Source organism: Nasonia vitripennis, chromosome 1 (genome assembly GCF_009193385.2).
Source record: "Nasonia vitripennis strain AsymCx chromosome 1, Nvit_psr_1.1, whole genome shotgun sequence".
Lineage (NCBI taxonomy): Eukaryota > Metazoa > Arthropoda > Insecta > Hymenoptera > Pteromalidae > Nasonia > Nasonia vitripennis.
The window spans coordinates 14,722,406-14,741,189 of NC_045757.1; the positions used below are offsets into that span (position 1 = coordinate 14,722,406).

The 18,784-nt window shown below is 42.2% G+C and overlaps 3 protein-coding genes across 5 annotated transcripts; 2 read left to right on the top strand and 1 right to left on the bottom strand.

The window, feature by feature from the left end:
- Nucleotides 1-255: 255 nt before the first annotated feature.
- On the top strand, nucleotides 256-3,616 carry LOC100121615 (probable splicing factor, arginine/serine-rich 7). Of its 2 annotated transcripts, none has more exons than XM_008211029.4 (4): nucleotides 256-834; nucleotides 1,132-1,729; nucleotides 1,814-2,077; nucleotides 2,327-3,616. In XM_008211029.4, exons 1-4 carry the CDS (start codon nucleotides 510-512, stop codon nucleotides 2,664-2,666), a joined length of 1,527 nt encoding a protein of 508 aa, XP_008209251.1. In that variant the 5' UTR covers nucleotides 256-509; the 3' UTR covers nucleotides 2,667-3,616. The 2 variants fall into 2 exon arrangements, with proteins under 2 accessions (XP_008209251.1, XP_001605226.1); XM_001605176.6 differs by having other exon boundaries at nucleotides 1,153-1,729.
- On the bottom strand, nucleotides 2,910-7,811 carry Cyp303a1 (cytochrome P450 303A1). The gene is made up of 10 exons (NM_001167774.1): nucleotides 7,752-7,811; nucleotides 6,219-6,304; nucleotides 5,877-6,128; nucleotides 4,957-5,455; nucleotides 4,689-4,869; nucleotides 4,498-4,606; nucleotides 4,233-4,413; nucleotides 3,924-4,041; nucleotides 3,693-3,831; nucleotides 2,910-3,439 (listed from the first exon to the last, which is right to left on the bottom strand). The coding sequence occupies exons 1-10, from the start codon at nucleotides 7,766-7,768 to the stop codon at nucleotides 3,258-3,260; spliced, it is 1,764 nt and encodes a 587-aa protein (NP_001161246.1). The 5' UTR covers nucleotides 7,769-7,811; the 3' UTR covers nucleotides 2,910-3,257.
- Nucleotides 7,812-9,346: 1,535 nt separating this feature from the next.
- Nucleotides 9,347-18,385, top strand: LOC100121560 (nose resistant to fluoxetine protein 6-like). 2 transcript variants are annotated; one of them, XM_031929720.2, is made up of 12 exons: nucleotides 9,347-9,672; nucleotides 9,753-10,700; nucleotides 14,625-14,866; nucleotides 15,204-15,421; nucleotides 15,505-15,787; nucleotides 15,873-16,033; nucleotides 16,132-16,300; nucleotides 16,388-16,584; nucleotides 16,781-16,919; nucleotides 17,057-17,252; nucleotides 17,748-17,890; nucleotides 17,968-18,385. In XM_031929720.2, the coding sequence occupies exons 2-12, from the start codon at nucleotides 10,325-10,327 to the stop codon at nucleotides 18,187-18,189; spliced, it is 2,346 nt and encodes a 781-aa protein (XP_031785580.1). In that variant the 5' UTR covers nucleotides 9,347-9,672; nucleotides 9,753-10,324; the 3' UTR covers nucleotides 18,190-18,385. The 2 variants fall into 2 exon arrangements, with proteins under 2 accessions (XP_031785580.1, XP_001605172.2); XM_001605122.6 differs by having other exon boundaries at nucleotides 9,347-10,700.
- The last annotated feature ends 399 nt before the right edge of the window (nucleotides 18,386-18,784 follow it).

The window sequence follows — 18,784 nt, forward strand, 5'->3', positions numbered from 1 at the left end:
TGCAAGCCGGCACCACTGAAAATTAAATAATTTACTTAATAAGCTACAGGTCCATTTAGTTGGGGTGGTCGCGTGTCCTCCCGCTATCTGTAGGTTTCCGCCAAAAAATAAAAATACAAAATCTGCCATCATATATAAATTCATCTCATTTCGTCGTCGCTGTATACTGCAGAGGGGGGGAGGGGAATCGCACCGCGCAAGCGCATCGTCGATATGCACTACCTATATATAGATTTAATATATATAGGTATATAGGACTCGTGCGGACAGCGGACGCGACGGCACTCGGCAGTCGACAAAGATTTGCAGCTTCATTTATTTTCGCCCCCGCGATCGCGGATACTTCCTTTACAAACATGTGAAGATCTGCGCCGCGTCGTTCATTTCCGTCGCGCGAGTTTGAGTACGTATGTATCAAAGTAAAAGTCGTCGAGAAAGTGAGTAAAATATAACCGAAATAACGAGTCGCCGCTTCCAAGCGTCAAGCTAACCTCAAAGTCAGCTTCGCAATGGCGGTGGGCTCGACGACGAAGGTCGTCCAGGTGACGAACATCGCACCCCAGGCGACCAAGGATCAAATGCAAACGCTCTTTGGCTATTTGGGAAAGATCGAAGACATTAGGCTATATCCAACAATCCGAGACGTGGCGGTACCGGTGCAGTCCAGGATCTGCTACATCAAGTTTCACGATACGAATCATGTGGCAGTGGCCCAGCACATGACCAACACCGTCTTCATCGACCGTGCGCTCATTGTCATTCCTTACCAGAATGGAGACATTCCTGATGAGCAGAGGGCCCTTGAGCTTACCAACAATGGTTCCGTTGTACCAGGTAGGTTGGAATTTTTTATTGACTAATGCTTGTATTGGTCATTCATCACCGTTGTAACTCAAGTTGTTTATTTCAACCTCTTTGTAATTCCAAATTTAACAGAACAAACTTTCTATAGTTGCATTAATTGTTCGCTTAAATTTTCATTTGGATCGTAAAATACATTGAAATAATGTGCAATTTTTGTAATGAATCATGGAGGAATTGTCATAAAGAAATTGTCTTGAAAATGAGCAAATACAAGTACCAACATTTTTTAAACATTGCAAAAGTATAATAAGAATCAAATTTTCTTAGGAATAAGAACTTTTCTTCCAGGTCTCTACCCTTCTGAACCTAAGCTTCCACCAAATGTAGTAAATGCCATCGAGGGAATTCCACCTAATCACGTAATAACAACCATGGATCCTAAACTGGAAGCCAATGGTCTGCCTTTATACCCGCACCTTCCTGGGCACCTAGACAGCAGAAAAATTGAGGAGATTCGCAGAACTCTGGTTGTTGGAAATCTGGATGCCTCCACTACTGATCAGCAGCTGATAGAATTCTTCGGCAACCATAATGTCGAGGTGAAGTACACTCGGCTTTGTACCAGAGACTCTGACACTGATCACTACGCCCTGGTTGAATTCTCAGAGCAAGCATCCATCGTGCCAGCTCTACAGCTCAATGGGCAGATGCTTAACGACAGACCCATCAAAATCGGGCACTCGGTGCAGGCCATCATGAAACCTGAAGCCAAGAGCAATGAGGCTGCTCAGAAGGAGATTGAGGAAGCCATGTCCAGGGTGAAAGAAGCTCACAACCTCATATCTGCTACCATTGATCCCATGATCGGTATGCTCTCCAAAGATAAACGCAGTCGCAGTGGATCACGCGGCCGTGGCAAATCTAGGTAACTTTTGAATTCAATTAAAATAAAAAAATTCACAATTTCAATTCAGAACAATTACTAACAGTCAATTTTATTATATTCCAGGTCAAGATCACGTGGACGTTCAAGGCGCTCGCGTTCTCGCAAGCGGTCCCGCTCACGTCACCGACGTTCTCGCTCTCGTCATCGTCGGCGATCACGCTCCAGGTCACGCAAGCGCTCTCGCTCAAGGGAGCGACGCAAGAAGTCCAGATCACGTCGCCGAAGTACCTCTAGGACAAGACATCGCTCTAGATCTAGAGATAGAAGATCAAGATCGAGACGGTCGCGGTCTAGATCCAGAGATCGCAAGAAAAAGTCACCAACTAGGTATTTATCCCAAAATTAAATAAATTATATCTATAATAATTCTATGTTGATTCGTTTATGTAAATTTAAAAGTATTGTGCTTGTACAATTCAATCAAGTCAGTAAAAGATTTACATAACTGTATGATTTTATTGTGTAAACTTTTATACAGAACTTAATTCTACGCTTGAGTCTTACACTTATCAATTCATTTAAATATACAATTCATCAAGCGTATTATTTACATAATTTAACCTTTGTATTTTACAGACGAAGAAGCCGCTCGCATTCCCGTAGCAAGCGCTCCAAATCACGCTCACGCAAATCCAGATCTAAGTCTAAATCCAGATCCTCCAAATCCAAGTACTCGGAAAAGTCTCGCGACAAGGATAAGGAACGCAACAAGGACAAGTCCGAGAGTAACGGCAAGAAGAGCAGTAGCAGCAAGGATGATCGCGAAAAGAACGAGGACACCGGGCGCAGTGAGAAAAAGTCTCGAGATAAGGAGAAACGAGCTGCTGAGAAGGAAGAAAAGCGCTCGGAGGAGAAGAGTCGGGCTAGCTCTGAGTTTAGCGACAAGGAGAAGGATAAGCCGGACTCGGAGAACTAAGGTTTTTTGAAGATACTTCTTCTCACTGTGGCGCAGAGTCGTGGCTGAGCCAGCACTTGGTCACAGAATTATGTAGCTCGCTATGAAAAATGTTGTCAATATTTCCGAATTCACGGGGCTGATAGAAATTTTGATATTTATGAGTTCAGACTTTGCTTTTTATTAATTAGATGTAAGGTTCCTTTATTATATTCATAATAACTTTTCTTAGAAAGTAGGTAATTGTTCAACTGTATTTTTCTATGTACAAAAATAGCAAGTTTTTATTGTAATAATAAAAACTGGGTGCACTTTTACAAAGCATTGTAACACATCTATAGATGAACCAAAATTTCTGCTAGACCCCAGCAGCGAATTCGTTGTATTTTCACACACATACACTGATTACGCGTAAACATTGTATATCCACGTTTTTATCATCATTAACTAAAAATTACAAAATGAAAATTAAGAAAGTACAGCAAGAGAGCTAATGGCTAAAGTTTATGATGTATTATATAAACACAACAGACAACGTTTAACGTACATTTATAACATGAGAATAAAAGGTAGCAAAAATAAAAACACTAGCAAGTAATTAAAATCAAGGCGCTACGTTCGCCTGGTCATAAGGACGCGGAAGGGCTTGGGGCTGGCGGTGACACCGTCGGTGTACTCATTCCGCGGTGGCTCTTCGCCTGGCACTGGTGAAAACGTGAAGTTTTGCAGCAGCGCTGCCGTTATCATGAACATATTGCTCTTAGCCAGCACCTCGCCCATGCAACGATGCTTGCCTGCGAAAGAAAGAAAAGATTTTTTTCTTTAAACACCGATAAACACATAAAAGATTCATAAAATTTAATGGATTGATTGTATTTGTTTCACCGACAGTTTAGCTTCATAATGATGATTAATATGATTGAAATTGTACAAATAAAATAAAAGTAAAGTTTGTCTTGTATCATGAATAATTGGCGCTCTTCATTTGCAGAAACCGCCTTTCCTTCTGGAATAGGTGACGAATAATTTGTTAGAAATAATACGTACCGAAGCTGAAAGGTAGATACTGATCGGGCATGACTAATTTTCCTGACTCGTCGATGAACCTCTCTGGTCGGAATTCCTCGGGATCGACCCAGAATTCACCCATTAGAATTCTGTTAAAGTTTACCACTAACATGCTATCCTGCAGTCGATAAAAACCGTAATTCTGCGTTAGTCTCTGCGATTAACACACATGCGCATTTTTGTTTTTATCTTTGAAAAACTGTAAGCTACCTTAGGTATTTTGTGTCCCATGATATACGTGTCTTTGAGCGCGCGATGCGGTATGTTCATTGTCCGACCCATAAACATCCTCAGCGACTCCAAAACGACCGCGTTGATGTACGTCAATCTGCGAGCACGAAACCATAGCATTGGGCTATATACATGTATGTTTGTAAAAAGTAACGAGAATCTTTTCACTTTTTTACGAAAAGGGTCAAGTGTCACATTGCGGAAGAAAGGAACGCCTGTTTACTTTCGCAGCGAAGTCTTTCTTTCAAAACAAACCGAAGCTATCTCGTATTTAGGAAGAAGGCTCACCTCGGACGGTCGTTCAAAGACGGCAGCCTCTCGCGCCCTATGACCGAGTCGATCTCTTGTTGGGCCTTCTTCTGCACTTGCGGGTTGAGCACGAGAAAGAGAAAGCCAAAACATAGAGCTTTAGACGACGTCTCCGAACCGGCCATGAATAGGTCCACGCAGATAGCGAGCAGCTGAGCCTCTGTATGGGCGAATCGAGATAAAATTTTAAGTAAAAAAATAATAATGTATCATAACGTAAGCTATTTCTTTGACGATGTCGTACCTGAAAAAGTGTCATCGTGATTTTCCGATTGCAAAGCTTGTAGGTAGACGTCCATCAGGTCTCGCGGAGTGGCCGGATCGAAAGTCTTCTTGTGATTTTCCAACTCGTCCTAAGAATCACAAATATGTAAATACTGTTAATTGAAAATTTGTCCCGACAAAAAGCTGAATTTTGCTGAGAGAGAAAATCACCTTCAGAAACTTCCAGAGCTGCTGATGCGTCTCCATGAATTTGTTGTAGCCGGACATCTCGGGCGCGACGTACTTGAGAAAGGGAAAGTGATTGAACAGACAGCCGACCATGTCAACGTCGCGTAGCAGCGTCGTGAAGATCTTTTGCAAGTAAATCAGCTCCTTATCGTCGATATTATATCTGATCGAGTAAATCGCACGCGTATACATTAAAATTCATTCTTATTTATTATAATTCTGATATTAAATTGCAGAGTAAAAGGCTCACCTTTTGCCAGCCATCATGCACCAGAGGGTATTGAGCACCGGCACCCCGAAGAAGTCCTCCATCTCTACGACTACACCTGGCACCTTTGCCGCGGCTTCTCGGATCTCCAGGTCGTCGTCTACCTTCATGTAAAAATCCTCGGCTGTCGGCGACTTTTTCACCGGTCTCTCCTCGAGCACCGTCTGCTCTTTCTTGCCCATATCGTCGTCTTCGTTCGCCAACTGATATATCTGTCCGTTCTTTCTCTTCGTCACGTGTGTGTCAATATTATTGTTGTTGTTATAATTATTATTGTTTGTAATAGAATTGACGGAGGGTTTGTCGGAGGCGACATCGCTGGCCTTGTCGCGGATGAGCTGATCGTAGTAGTTGACGAGCTGAGTGGCCTCGAATTCGATCTGCACGGCCATGTTCGTGCGGCCGAAGCCGAAGTCCCGCAGGTGTCGCAGGATAAAACGGCGCTGCTCCACCCACAGATGACCGTCCACCACCAAGAGACCTGTTGGCCATGTTTAATATTAATAAGGGAAGATTTTCTTTAGTTCGATGTTTAATTCTTATATTTTATTTTAAATCTGGTGAATTAATTTGATGGAATTTGAGAGAGAAATGCGCAAAAAATCGGTGGTATCGCGCGGGCACGTTTAATGGCTCATAAACTCTGATTCTAATTCAAGGAGAGGATCGTAAACTTGGCAAATATCAATAGGTCGAGTCTACATGGACGAATATTATAATTTAATGCAAATTATTCAGCGTGGTCTGTACCATAAGAAATGTCAACAATTTATGGATATATACGATTTACAATGCGTGTCGTGTTCGTCGTCGATACTTTCATTCACGTTAGACCTTTCCTCGAGCTTATTTCATTCAAATTTTGCATATATCAGTGCCTAGTTAAAGCGAGGTCAACATACCTCGTCTCTTGCCGAAAGTGCGAGAATCATAAACAGGTCCGATCGGCCGTCCGTCGCAATTCTCGTTCATGATCATGGCCTTCATACTCTCGTAGTCGTTGAGTATGATGATGCTGTCGATACCGATCTTGAGGCCGATTATCGAGCCGTACTTTTTACTGAGTATATTGCACGCTTCCGAAAAGTAGCCCGTCTCCTTTCGCAGACGCGCCACCTCGAGAGCCGAGCCCAGCACCGGATACCATTTTGGGCCTGTAATTTAAAAAGTTTTTGCACCTCATTTTTCATTTTTTTTCTTCTGCGTATGGTTTTATAGATCAGCGTAAAGTGATTTCTAAGTACCTGGAGGATATCCCTTCGGCTTTCTCGTGCCCCAGTAGTAGAGCAGTATCAGTACGAATAGTATTAGAGTCGCCGTAGGCAGAGCACTGTGAAAGAAACGCAAAGAAATTTGAATGATAGATCGATCCACTTTCTTGACCTCAGTTATCGAAGACAAAAAATCGATAGCACCAGACGTTTCCTATGCCGATCTGTGTCAAGGAAACCGAGGGAGCAAAAGAAAAAACTCATTGGTACCGAATGAATAATACAAATTCTGGAATATACCGACCTGTGCGCCTATATGTATGTCAGTTGGACCGACAATAATACCGATTTTCTCCTAACCTCGAGATTCCATAACACCTGAGTACTTATAAAAAAAAATCTCTCTAAGCTCATAGCCGCTTGCGCTACACATCCGGGCATTAAATGCATTTATATCGAGATATATCGGCAGTAATGTAGTGTGTACACACACAGGCTGAGGAAAGTGAAACGTGGCCCGTGCAGATCTCCCGGGAGAAAGTTGCTGCATGTCCGCGGAAGGCGCAGCCGCGCTTGGCTTTTAAACATCCGCGCCAAGTGCAGCGCGCGGTTATGAGCGCGCGGGAATTACGCAATGATTCTCGTCGTCGCTGCGTATATGCACTTATCGTGCGAATGTATATTATATACCTATATGGAGGACTGTTGCAAAACGCGGATTTTCCCTGACTGATACTCAAAGGGGTGAGACTGTTTTTTATAAAGTCGCGCGAAAACGTTCTCTTCTCTTGACGAAATCTCGTGGATTGTTTGCGGAAATTAAAGGGAAAAAAAAGAAATTCGTTTGGCTTCCTGAAATTTACGAGCAAAAAGTTTAAAATGGATTGAAATTAAAAACTGCGATAGGGCACTGCCTGATGAGAATGTATTCAAAACTCGATATGTCAACCAAAGTAACGTATGCTTTCGCATCTAGTGATCAGCAGAATTTATCAACGATCGACGCCCAATTTCTTTCTTACTCAATATACAGTCGCGCGTATTAAATAATAGTCAACACAGACGGCGTGAACTCTACGAGTTTAAAAAAACAAACGTAAAAACATGAAAAGTTCACCTCTATTACGTGCGTGAGAGACGATTATACGCGTCGGATGACGAGAAGATTATATAGCGACTGTACAATATTACAGCGCGAAAATTAGCCGTCTCGATCGTCGGAGTATAATTGGGCGTATCGAATAGGACTTTTTCCCCCGCAATCGTTACAGTTCATTCATGTGGAATCGAGCGACTCTTTGCCACCGGCGTTGTTCTATAAATAGTCGCGACAAGCTCTTCGATCTTCTCGATTTGAAAAATATTTTGCCACCGGTAAACAGTAATAATGTAAATAAATATTAACAGTAGATCGTATACCTTTTAAATATATATAACGCGCACGCATCATTCAGCAACGAATCATAAGCACCCAAGAAAGATAGCACAACGTTGGAGGCGTACATCGAGGCACGGTAATGAAAGAGATCAAATAAAAATGTGTAAACAATAGTGAATTTTAATTACCCGCTATCCTCGAGCATTTTGCCGAAGCGCAGGCGCGCGAACAGAGCACAGATACTGTCCTCGCGTCCGGGGTCCGACTTACCTTTTATACGCGCCCCTCTCACCGCGATGCAGTTTTGCCCCTTTCGCTCAATACACATAGAGCCGCGTGTATGTCTGAGTTGTTGTGTTGCTCGCGTTTGTGCATGTGCACACACCGATGAAAGTTGCGCATTCACGCGGCGTTGCATTTTCGCGCCCGCGATGCGGATGAGGTTCCTTTCCTTTTTTTGACAGTATATTATGTATGATGCATACATACATGTTTTGTGGCATCGAATCGCAAGATATATATGTGTACATATAGAAGCGGGTTTGGTTTATTGCTGAGCTTTATGCTGGTTGGGTTGATGGAAGGAGATTTTTAGGTGATCGATTATCGGGAGATGGCGAAAGACGCTGCGCGGTTGAAGATGCCGTGGTACTTGTAGCGCTGTATGCGTTGGGTTGCATCGCTGCAGATGTATGTGACGTAACAGGCTTTTTTTAAAGAGCCCAGTAACTTTTTAAATTTGCGCTTGTATTCGTGTTTGAAAATAAAAGTTGACATCGCATGATGGTATCCTGCATAAAATTATAATCTTTGACTTAATCAGTATGTACCAATGTCTATAATTTCGTGTGTATGCGTGATAATTCCGCTAAAACTTGCCCCCAAAACCGATCTCAAAATGGTTTTCTTAAGTAAAATAATTATATATAAAACGCGTATCGAAACCGAGAAGATGTTAAATAATTTAAAAAATTTGTCTATCTATACATCTATATGCATCATTTTGCATGTTCGGTTACGGAACCGACATTTCGCGATTATTAGTTAATGCACTAACCAAATGATATGAAAAATATATAGCCTCTATAAGCGATATTTCATGCAGAGGTTATATACGGAACTGATCGATTCTGCTTTTTCTTGCGAGCATCGGAAAAATAGATCAGCTCGCATATTTGAAAAATTTTTTTGTAGCTGTGGGTGCACGATTACAAATTTGATTTTAATGAGTAATAAAAAAATCAGTTCAATAAGTCTTGAAAAGCAAATATTGTCAGAACCCACATAAAATAAATTTCAAGTCTCAGCTAAGTTCCACACTTAAATGCATAAACGGTTGCTGACTCAAGGCGATTTCGATGCCATGATATAGCTGCTATCGAAGTATTCAGTTTGGACATTTATTTTAATATACGATTAGTATCGCGTATTTGAATACGTGTAATAAATACCGGTATATCAGTGGCTGCTATGTATGTTACATTGTTTTTTTATTTATACGCCTATTATATGCATTAGAAAAATTGCATTATTAATCATAAATGCGAAAAATGCACAAAAATTATTATTATAATATAGTAGAATTTGATTATATGCATAATAATGATCAATTTATGCCTTTTACGGTAGAGTATAATTATAAAAAATTTACGGAAAAAATTAATATGTGTACTTTCAAATTTGAACAATACTATGAGAATAAATTATATAAAAAAATTTAAAAATATATTACACTCTCATTAATTCATAATAATTTTAAAAAACCATATACACTTGGAAATCTTTAAAATATCTTTCGTAACGTATCTTGCAGAAAGCACTATTCTTAAATTTCACAAATTGCTTCTAAGACACTCAGCGCTATTATAATAACAAACAATAAATCAGAATCCTATGCGTAGGTCCAACCAACCAGAGATTGATAGCATGGAGTACGAGGAAGAAGTCTCGTTCATTATTTGACGTCATCATAGAGACGCCGACGTCTCATTATACATATACGGAGAGGCATAAACAACGCGCGATCTACTTATTTTATGTAACACGCAGAAGTATAAGAAACAAAGCATTGAGTTGTTGCACGCGCCGGTATAGAACGATCGAAAATCGGTATGCGACATCTTTCGTTTTTGCCATATTGCTATATTTACTCCGAATTTGTAAAAAAGAAGCTTCGTCCTCCTTTCCAGAAATTCATCAGAGTCTCCGTTGCTCTCCCACTCGTCCTTCATAATCGAACCTACGCCTGGTCACGTAGGCCATAATATACCCTCCCCTGCAAATCTTTCCCTGCAGCAGTACATCTGCAAGTCTAAACTTACCTGAAACTCAGTATCAGTTAGGTATGCCTACAAGCCGGTCAAAGGACGCACATCAGCGCAGTCGATCCTTGCCGGTCAGTCGCTCGACGCACAACATAGGATCCAGTAGTCATCGTACAGTGTACAATAAGTGCTCATAGTTTGCGTAGTAGTGTCGCGGTGGTGGGGACGGGATCGCAATATCATAAAGCCGTAAGAACTCAGGCCGTGGGCTTGAATAGACGAGGCGGCGTTGAGCCGAGAACACCATACGATCGACGATTTTCTCTCCCTCTCTCTCGGCTCTCTTCCTCGGACGACACAGTCTCTTTCTTTTTGCCGAAGAAAGTTAGAAGAAAGTTAGAGCAAATTGTTAAGGTGAGCGAGAGAGGAAGTTCGAAAAGCCACGCCATTTTCAACACTTCGATGGTAAACAATTGAATTGAATACCAAAGTCGAAGATGCTGGTGAAATTCTACGCGCTGAGCGCGCTGCTGTTCGTTGCGGTGCAAGCGCAATCCTACTCGCGCTTGGAGAACCTGACCGCGACGCCGGAGTGTCGCTGGTTGTTGAAGTTCAACAACACGAGCGCCGGAAAGGAGACCAAGGCGTCTTGCTCGTTGAATTCGACGCTTTGCAACATCCAGGACCAGAAGATCAGAAGCGACAAGTCGACTAAAGAGAAGAAGGTGGATGGGAAGTTCTGGTACGAGAACGTGCCGCTACCCCCGATCGAGGTCGCAAGCTCGGCAGAGACGCTTCCCGACGGCGCTTGCAGACGCCAACTGAGGAAGTACCTCGAGGATCTCAGGAATGGCAGCATGTGGGCCACGCAGAGTGAGTAGACATTTTTTTTATTCCCAGAACATTTTTAGATGTAATCAATGTACACAATGATTTTTATCCCAAAAATCCTGATCTTTTATAATTAGCGATAAGCGAGTAACCGCTTGATTTCGATCATAATCCAGTTTTGCCATTGAAAGTCAACAATTGACCTTCGCCCTTGCACCGTGCAGAACTCTGGCTTACTAACAATACTTTTGTCGAACGCCACAACCGTCCACAGCATCCAAGTCTATAGTTACTTATACCGTCAAAAATATATTTTCTACCAAGCGCAGTCTCCCCAAGGTGTCTATATGCGAGAAAATAACGACCCTGAGCCCAATTTCAACGCACGATACCATAGTTCCACACGTTCTCCACGTGATGGAAGGATCCAAACATATTGATGTACACATCGCAGAAAAATGCGTATTACTATCTCCTCACGAAAGCAACGTCACGTGTGCGTCTGCTAAAAATAGACGTAAAAGTATATGCGCGATCTTAATCCGGGCCGTTTAGGCGACTCGATCACCGAACGTGCGTCAGAGCAGCGATCTTTTGTCGATTATACACAAGCCGCGAGTAATTAATTCACAAAAATGGACACGGGGCGCCGCATTAACTTCGCCATCCGCGTGCGTAGTGACATTAAAAAATACCGGTCACCGAAGCCATTGATCACGTGAAAATCGTGATGTTGAAGTCGAGATGATACACGTGTCTCGTCTGTCCTGGTCTTCGGAGCTTACTTGGACGTGTTTTTGTTTTGGTGCGAGTGAAGTAAGGAAGGGAAGGAAAATATATGTTTCATTCGCGTGACGCACGACTTTTTTTATTATGTTTTGCTCTATACTGTATACGGCTGAGGTACGCAGCTGATTTTACACTTGTTGCTCGGGATAAGAGTATCTTTGTTTGTTCGGAGATTTAAAAAACGTTCTCCTATTTTGATTACATTATTTGGTTAGAAAAATAGATCGATTGCCTGATTTATATCGACATAAGCACTATTTTTAGTTTGCCAAAATTGCAATGAACTTGCTTGCCTATAAATTGGTATTACATGCATATCATAGAACAGAAAATTTGCTCATCATTGACAAATGAAGTAATGATATGGGACACTTAACTCATTATATGCATTATCTCTTGCGGCGATGATGGCTTTGATGAAAATGTACAAAAAATGTATTCTTTTGTACAGAGCTGCAAACGTATTTTTATAGTGTTATCGTCTCTATTACGCCAGTATCACTTAAAGTGTGAGTCAGTACGACCAAATATTTATCTTACTACTTTACTAATTTTGCAAAGTCGTGTCGCGCTAGACTTTGACACATCAGGCGATAGCATTTTCGGCCAAATCAGATCTACCCTTTGTCTGCGTCACTGGCTAACGATTTTCTCATATCCTGATAAAAACGAGAAAAATATAATTATATATACAATGCATAGACGCACATCTGCATAAGGCTATAGATGAATTAGAGTGCTTTTGTTCGCAATCCTGCACACATACATACTAGTGTTTTGTAAAGTAGAAACTGATGCTTTAGGTATGAAAGCAGGTGTGTGAAACTAGGTAAAAAAAACTCACTCACAATGTCTTAACAATTATATTATCGTCTTAATAATGAATTGCTGATCGATTACACTAAGAGTGTTTGGCGAATGTCCGAACGCTTTGGCGGTTGTCTGGGAAGAGAAAGAGTAAGAGTTGAACGCGTTCTACCGTACCTATGAATATTAGACGCGTTACAACTATTCTAATCAATAGAGATTCTAAGCAACAATTCAAAAGCTCGAATATACATAATTATATTAGTTGTTTCTACAACATTACATCGGAAACTTAAATATTTATTTATTTAAACTTATACATATAATGAAATTTGCATTCATTACAATCTATAAATTATCCTACATAAATCAGGTTGAACAATTCAAGAGTCGAGACTCTCTAAACTATAATAACAGAAGATTAAAATCAATCTACTTTTTATCAATTCTTATCAGAGAATAGTTGAAGGAACTACTTACATCCAGTGTAAATCATTTAAATCGATCAATTCTAAGAATATTCAAAGATCGAGTACACAAAAATTCATAACTCATTCGTTCGGTTTCAATATCTTCCTCATAAAAAAACGTCTCCCTAACACGCGCGCGCAAAATAATCACCGAAAATCTAATTCATCAAATTTTTAATTATATACCTCGTAAAAATACTCGTTACGTCATATATATCCAAACGCTCTCGAATCCCATCTCACCATGCGCGAAGTGTATCATTAACCGGTCATGTGAATCCGCGCAGGTTCAATCGCCTCGGCTTGTAAATATACACACATCTCTCTCTCTCTCTCTCTCTCTCTCTCTCTCTCTCTCTCTCTCTCTCTCTCTCTCTGTCTCTCTCTCTACGCATGTCCCTACTTTTCTATTATATTAATGACTCGTGTGAAGGTCCACGCGTACAGACGCTATATAGTTACGCAACCGAATCACATCGAAGAAATGCTCGCCTCACGCGGTCCATAGTCTATAGGAAAATATTCCTAAAGGTCTCTTTTTTTCATAGGTATATGCGTTCCAATCGCATTGCCGCATCAGACACTTGCCCGCACGTGTGTTGTATTAGAATTTCGATATAGATTGAGAGATGCTGAGCTATAGGGAAGGAGGATTACGAGTGTTTTACACTGTAAAAAATGATTTTTTTAAATCACCAAAATGTAGTAAAATTACATGAGGTTCGAACCCTTCGTGTAGCAATTTTACTACGATCAGCTACGTAAAACGTAGAAAAATCTAGCAATTTTACTATCCTTGTAGCAAAACCGCTTCGCCCAACGTAGGTCGGATTCGTTTACTACTCTCAGCGTAGTAATTTTACAGGGGTCAGATTCTCGCGTTCAGTGTGAAAATACTACCGCCGTTGTAAAATTACAGGGCGCAAAATAGTAAAATTACTATGTACCGTTGTGAATTTACTTAAATCGTTGTAAATTTACTGTGCTCGGCGTAGAACGGTTTGGTTTACTACTGGGTTAGTAATATTACGTTTTCAAAAATTTTCACAGTGTACGATATGGACCCTCGTTAATAGTCATGATACGAATAGGATTCACGATTTTTCTACGAGCCACCCATCATTATCCGTGTTGTACAGTATTTTATTATATTTCGATCGCTTGATCTGCTTTGATACCTATATATTCTGATAAAGAAGTATGTCGGAACAATCTGATTAACCGAATTTCTTTGAGGAAACGTGCGTGAACTTGAAATATTGGCAGATAAACAGGGGAATTTTCTGGTCGATAAAAAAAGCGCGACTTTGATTAATATTTGGACGCAGATCGAGCCGAATAGAAAGGTGTCCGAGAGGCCGTATCATCGACCTCTCGGACTGTCCTTAGACTGCTTTTTCTCTATGGGGAATGTACCTGTCGTGGCCTTGAACGTGTGAACGCGATGCGAGATAGAATTTTTCCATCGAGACGAGCTGTCATCATCGCGCGTTGGGTAAGCGCGAATCGCGGAGAAAGAATAGGATCGAAAACTCGCCCGAACAACGATGTCTAGGAGTACCTATGGTTATCGATTAAAATCTTCTATTATATACTTGTGTGTTACTAGGAAAAAAATGTATTGACCCTATTGAATCTAATCGTGTGAATCATCGATTTCAAACGTTTATCTTTATGTGAATCCTCTAAAGGCTGATTTTTTGCACCTATTTTCATAGAAAAATCTGAACGAAAAAAAACAGTCGACCAATCAATCGTAACTCTCTTACACTTGGCTATTGATTGATATGCGTCAAACTATCACCGCCTATGTGTTCATCTCGATAATAAAACACTCGAGACACAGAGTGGAATGTTTGGTGAACTCGCGATGCTAAAAAAGCTGAAAAATTTTCCGCAGTGTTCGACGCCTCGGCCAAGTACCCATACGGCATAATCGACGGCCAGACGAGACATCTGGGCAGCTTCGACCAGTGCTATAGAATCGACGCACAGGTTCGAGGAGCCGACGGATTTGAGAACGTCAAGGGACGCTACTGCTTGGTGGACTACAAGTACGAGCAGAGAGATGCATCGGCCGACTTCAAGGGCAAGCTCAACTTCGAATTCGATCCCAATGAGTCCGTTTGGGAAGCTATCAGGGTAAGGACCGTCGACTTTTTTTCAACGCTATCAATCATTGCCTCTTATATTCATGGAATATGCAGGAAGAGTTTAAGTTACCTCTGCATATTTTAAGCGCGAAAGAATTTGGGAGATGCCTCTCTTCGCTGACGAGAAAGAAAGGCATTATCATTTTTTTTAATTCGTCGAGTGCAATTATTAGCAAAAAAAAAAAAAAAACGCCAACAAAAAAGTTTCCTCTAATTCATAAAGCCCATTCGCAAAGCGAATGATCTACTGTTTCTTGGCAAAATTAAACTTTTACACCATACAATAACGATATACCGATACATCCGTTACATCCGATCTCCAACAGGAAAAGGGCGACTTCCGTCGCATCCGTCGTTACATGCTGCAGATGGCCCTGTGCGTACCCGCGGCCTGTAGTGCCGAGGATGTGCAGCAGGCCCTGCAGGGCCCGTTCGAGTCCTACGCAGCCAAGAACAATCTCCTGGTCAAGGTCAGCGTCGATCCGAACAACTGCCAGGCATATCACGAGGAACCGGAATTCTCCACTGGCGCCTTTGTCTACTGGTAAGCTGGGATGAAAGCAAAGGTTACCGTCGTGGCTGTTATAAACATAAGTTTGAACAAAAATTTTTGCCACGAATTTTCAGCTGTGTGCTGTTCAGCATCTTCGCTCTCGTGGTCGTAGCGAGTCTCTACGACGGCACGTTGAGCACCGAAGAGGAGAAGCTGGGCACCTCTAGGGGTCGTCAGCTGCTGCTTTGCTTCTCGGCAAAGCGCAATCTGCACACGATCTTCGAGGTCAGATACAAGCATCGCGGATTGGATACCATTCATTTGCTCAGATTCGTATCCATGTGCTTGGTAGTGGCTGGGCACAGGATGATGCAGTACTATCTCAACACTGTCGTCAATGGGAGAAACCTTGAAATCGTGAGTATTATATCATTTGCAGTGTTTCGTTATTACTTTTAAGACAATTATAAAAACGATCATTATGCGTTTACCTTACTTCCAGACATACGACGTCCCGTCGTTCGTGATGGTGCACAATGGTCCCATAATCGTCGACGGCTTCTTCGCTATCGGAGGTCTTCTCGCCTGCTACGGCCTCTTGGATCAGTTCGACAAGACAAAGCGCATGAACTTCGTCGGGCTAACCCTGATCCGTTTCCTCAGGTAAGCTATATGCGACTTCCTCCAAAGATACCGATCTGGGTGCATAAATTATTTTCTTTGCTTATTAAAACGTCACACTTGTACAATTCTCAATTCAGATTCACGCCGGCTTACGCTTTGCTGATCTTCTTCAACGCCTACCTCTTCCCGCACATGGGCTCCGGGCCGCAGTGGAAGTCGAAGATCGGCGTCGAGGCCGAGAACTGCGCTGCGACCTGGTGGGCACAGCTGTTCTACCTCAACAATTACATGACGATGGACAGAATGGTAGGATTTTGTTCGTTCATTAAAATTCGTTTAAACGATCGAAAATTGAAATTTACTAAAGAAAATGTTCTTTCTCTGTCCACCCAGTGCATATTCCAGTCGTGGTACCTGGCGGTCGACTTCCACTGCTACCTGATCGGCATCGCTCTGATCTACGCGTTCTGGAAGTATCCTAGACGAGTCGGCTACTCTATTCTCGGCACAGCGACCTTCATCAGTATTTTGATACCTTTCTACCTCACCTACGTCTACCGCATCCAGCCGCTATTCATCGGATTCCCTTAGTAAGTATACATTCATCGACAACTCACGTAGGCACCTCTGAATCATACATATACGCATACCGAACAGATCGAATCGAGTAAACATCGTTTAGTGATGTCATACCTATACCTTTATGTACTATACACATCCATCGGAAGATTTGTCCTTTGCGTTAGTGCCGGAGCCGTAATTGAAAACGACAACTTGACTTTTCAGCTTGAACGATCTGCAGATAGATCCGTACTTCGTGCATTACTACGTCAAGTCCCACCTGCGCATGACGGCGTACCTCGTGGGAATCGTCTCCGGAGCCATTCTCTACGACTACCAGAAAGCCTCTTGGCGTATTTCTAAGGTAAGTTGCAGACAAATGTTTGTCTTCCGAATTCCGAATTTGCGAATCGCCTGGATATATGGGAACAGCTCTATGTTCAGGTGATGCGGAAGCAGAGTTATAAACAAATAATAAATAACCTTCTTCTGTAATTGCAGAGATTGTCACAGGGTCTCTTCATCCTGCTGGTGGTATTGCTGAGCATCTACTCCCAGTCTCTGGGCTACCAGTACTACAACCCCAACTCGAATCCGTCCTCGCTCGAAATGGCCCTCTACGCCAGCCTCCACCGTGGCACCTTTGCCGCGAGCTACTGCGCCATTATCCTGCTCATCACCATGGGTGATGGATTAGGTGAGTCCGCCCGAACTCTCAACTCGAACGCGTGGCTTTTGAGATGAACTTTCCTCATAGCTGACCTTGACACAGCTCTGTCAAGTCTGCCGCGCGGTCAACGCTCGCTCTAACGTAGAGTTGTTGTTGCGTGTATATATACTTATATACTATAGCACAATAGTGAAACGGTGGAAAGAAATTCGGCTTTGATGCGGCTTCTTCTCGCAATTCTTTCAAAAGTCCTGCCCAACGACAGCCCTATCAATCATATAAATATATCGATATACGCATACTTTCCGGAGCAAGACACGCTGTTGCAACAGCAGCTTCGCGTCTGGATTCATATGCAACGCGAGAGTCGATCTACTTTTCTATGCGATGTTCCCTTGGCCTCCTTGCAGTCCTTGGATATCGTTTTTAAACGCCTCGAAGTCGCTTTCGTCAATATGTGCTCGTGCGTTAAACGATATTTGCGCGGATAAATCTATAACGATTGCACTTATATTATTTCAGATTTGCACTACAACTTCTTAACGCCGGGCTGGGCCCAACCGCTCGGTCGACTGACCTACAGCGTCTTCCTCTCGCACAACATCCTCCAGTCGTACGACGCCGGCTCTGTCAGGAGCGCCAGGACGTTCAGCGTTTGCAACACGGTAAGCATCGTAGAATCAAAAAGCGAATTTTTTTTAATAATCATATCGGATGATAAAAAGAAAATTTTCTCTTGCAGTTCTGGGACTCGATACCCGACGTTGTCTGCTCCTTCTCACTGGCCCTGCTGATCGCGATCGGTATCGAGGGTCCGTTCAGAAAGCTGGAGAAGTACCTTATCGTTAAGAGATCGAAGAACACACCGATCCCTGCGACGAATAGCAATAAGGAGACGGATATGAACAGCGTGAAGACGATAGAGGAGCTGTCGACGGAGAAACTAGCGGATAAATTAGATTAGTTGTTATAGACGCGACGTGTGTTCCGAGAGAAAGTGATACGTAATTCTGTGGATTACGTAGATTTGTGATTGTGATGAACACTTTGTGCGTCTGCGATGTGCGTAGACGATTGTGCGATTCGAGTGACTGAGCTGTGTATATAGATTGTAAATATTTATACATAGAGTTATAATAAAACTACCATTTTGCTATTAACACTTACTGTTATTTATTTATTCCGTATCCAAAGGACGAGAGGGAATAAAAAAAAAATAAATAAAAGACCCTGTCAATTTTGCAGATAAAAAATCGATTCTATTTTCAAAACTTCTAAGACCTTAAAAAGTCGCTCAGAGCGATCACGCGTAGACAGTTCTGAGCACCGTAAAGAACGAGAACGCACCCTTCGTGGTACGAGCGAAGAAGTCCAAATCGATGATGCCGAAGGTGCCTACCGATAGCCTAAGCGGTTTCTGCGCTCTCAGCGTCAGATTAAAAGCTTCCAGCAGACATTCGCTTCTGGTCGTTATCACCTCGCCCGCCGAGCAGCTGATGAAGAGCAGGAAAATGCCCTGCACCATAACGAAGATCATTTTCTTCGTCAAGCCCGGATTG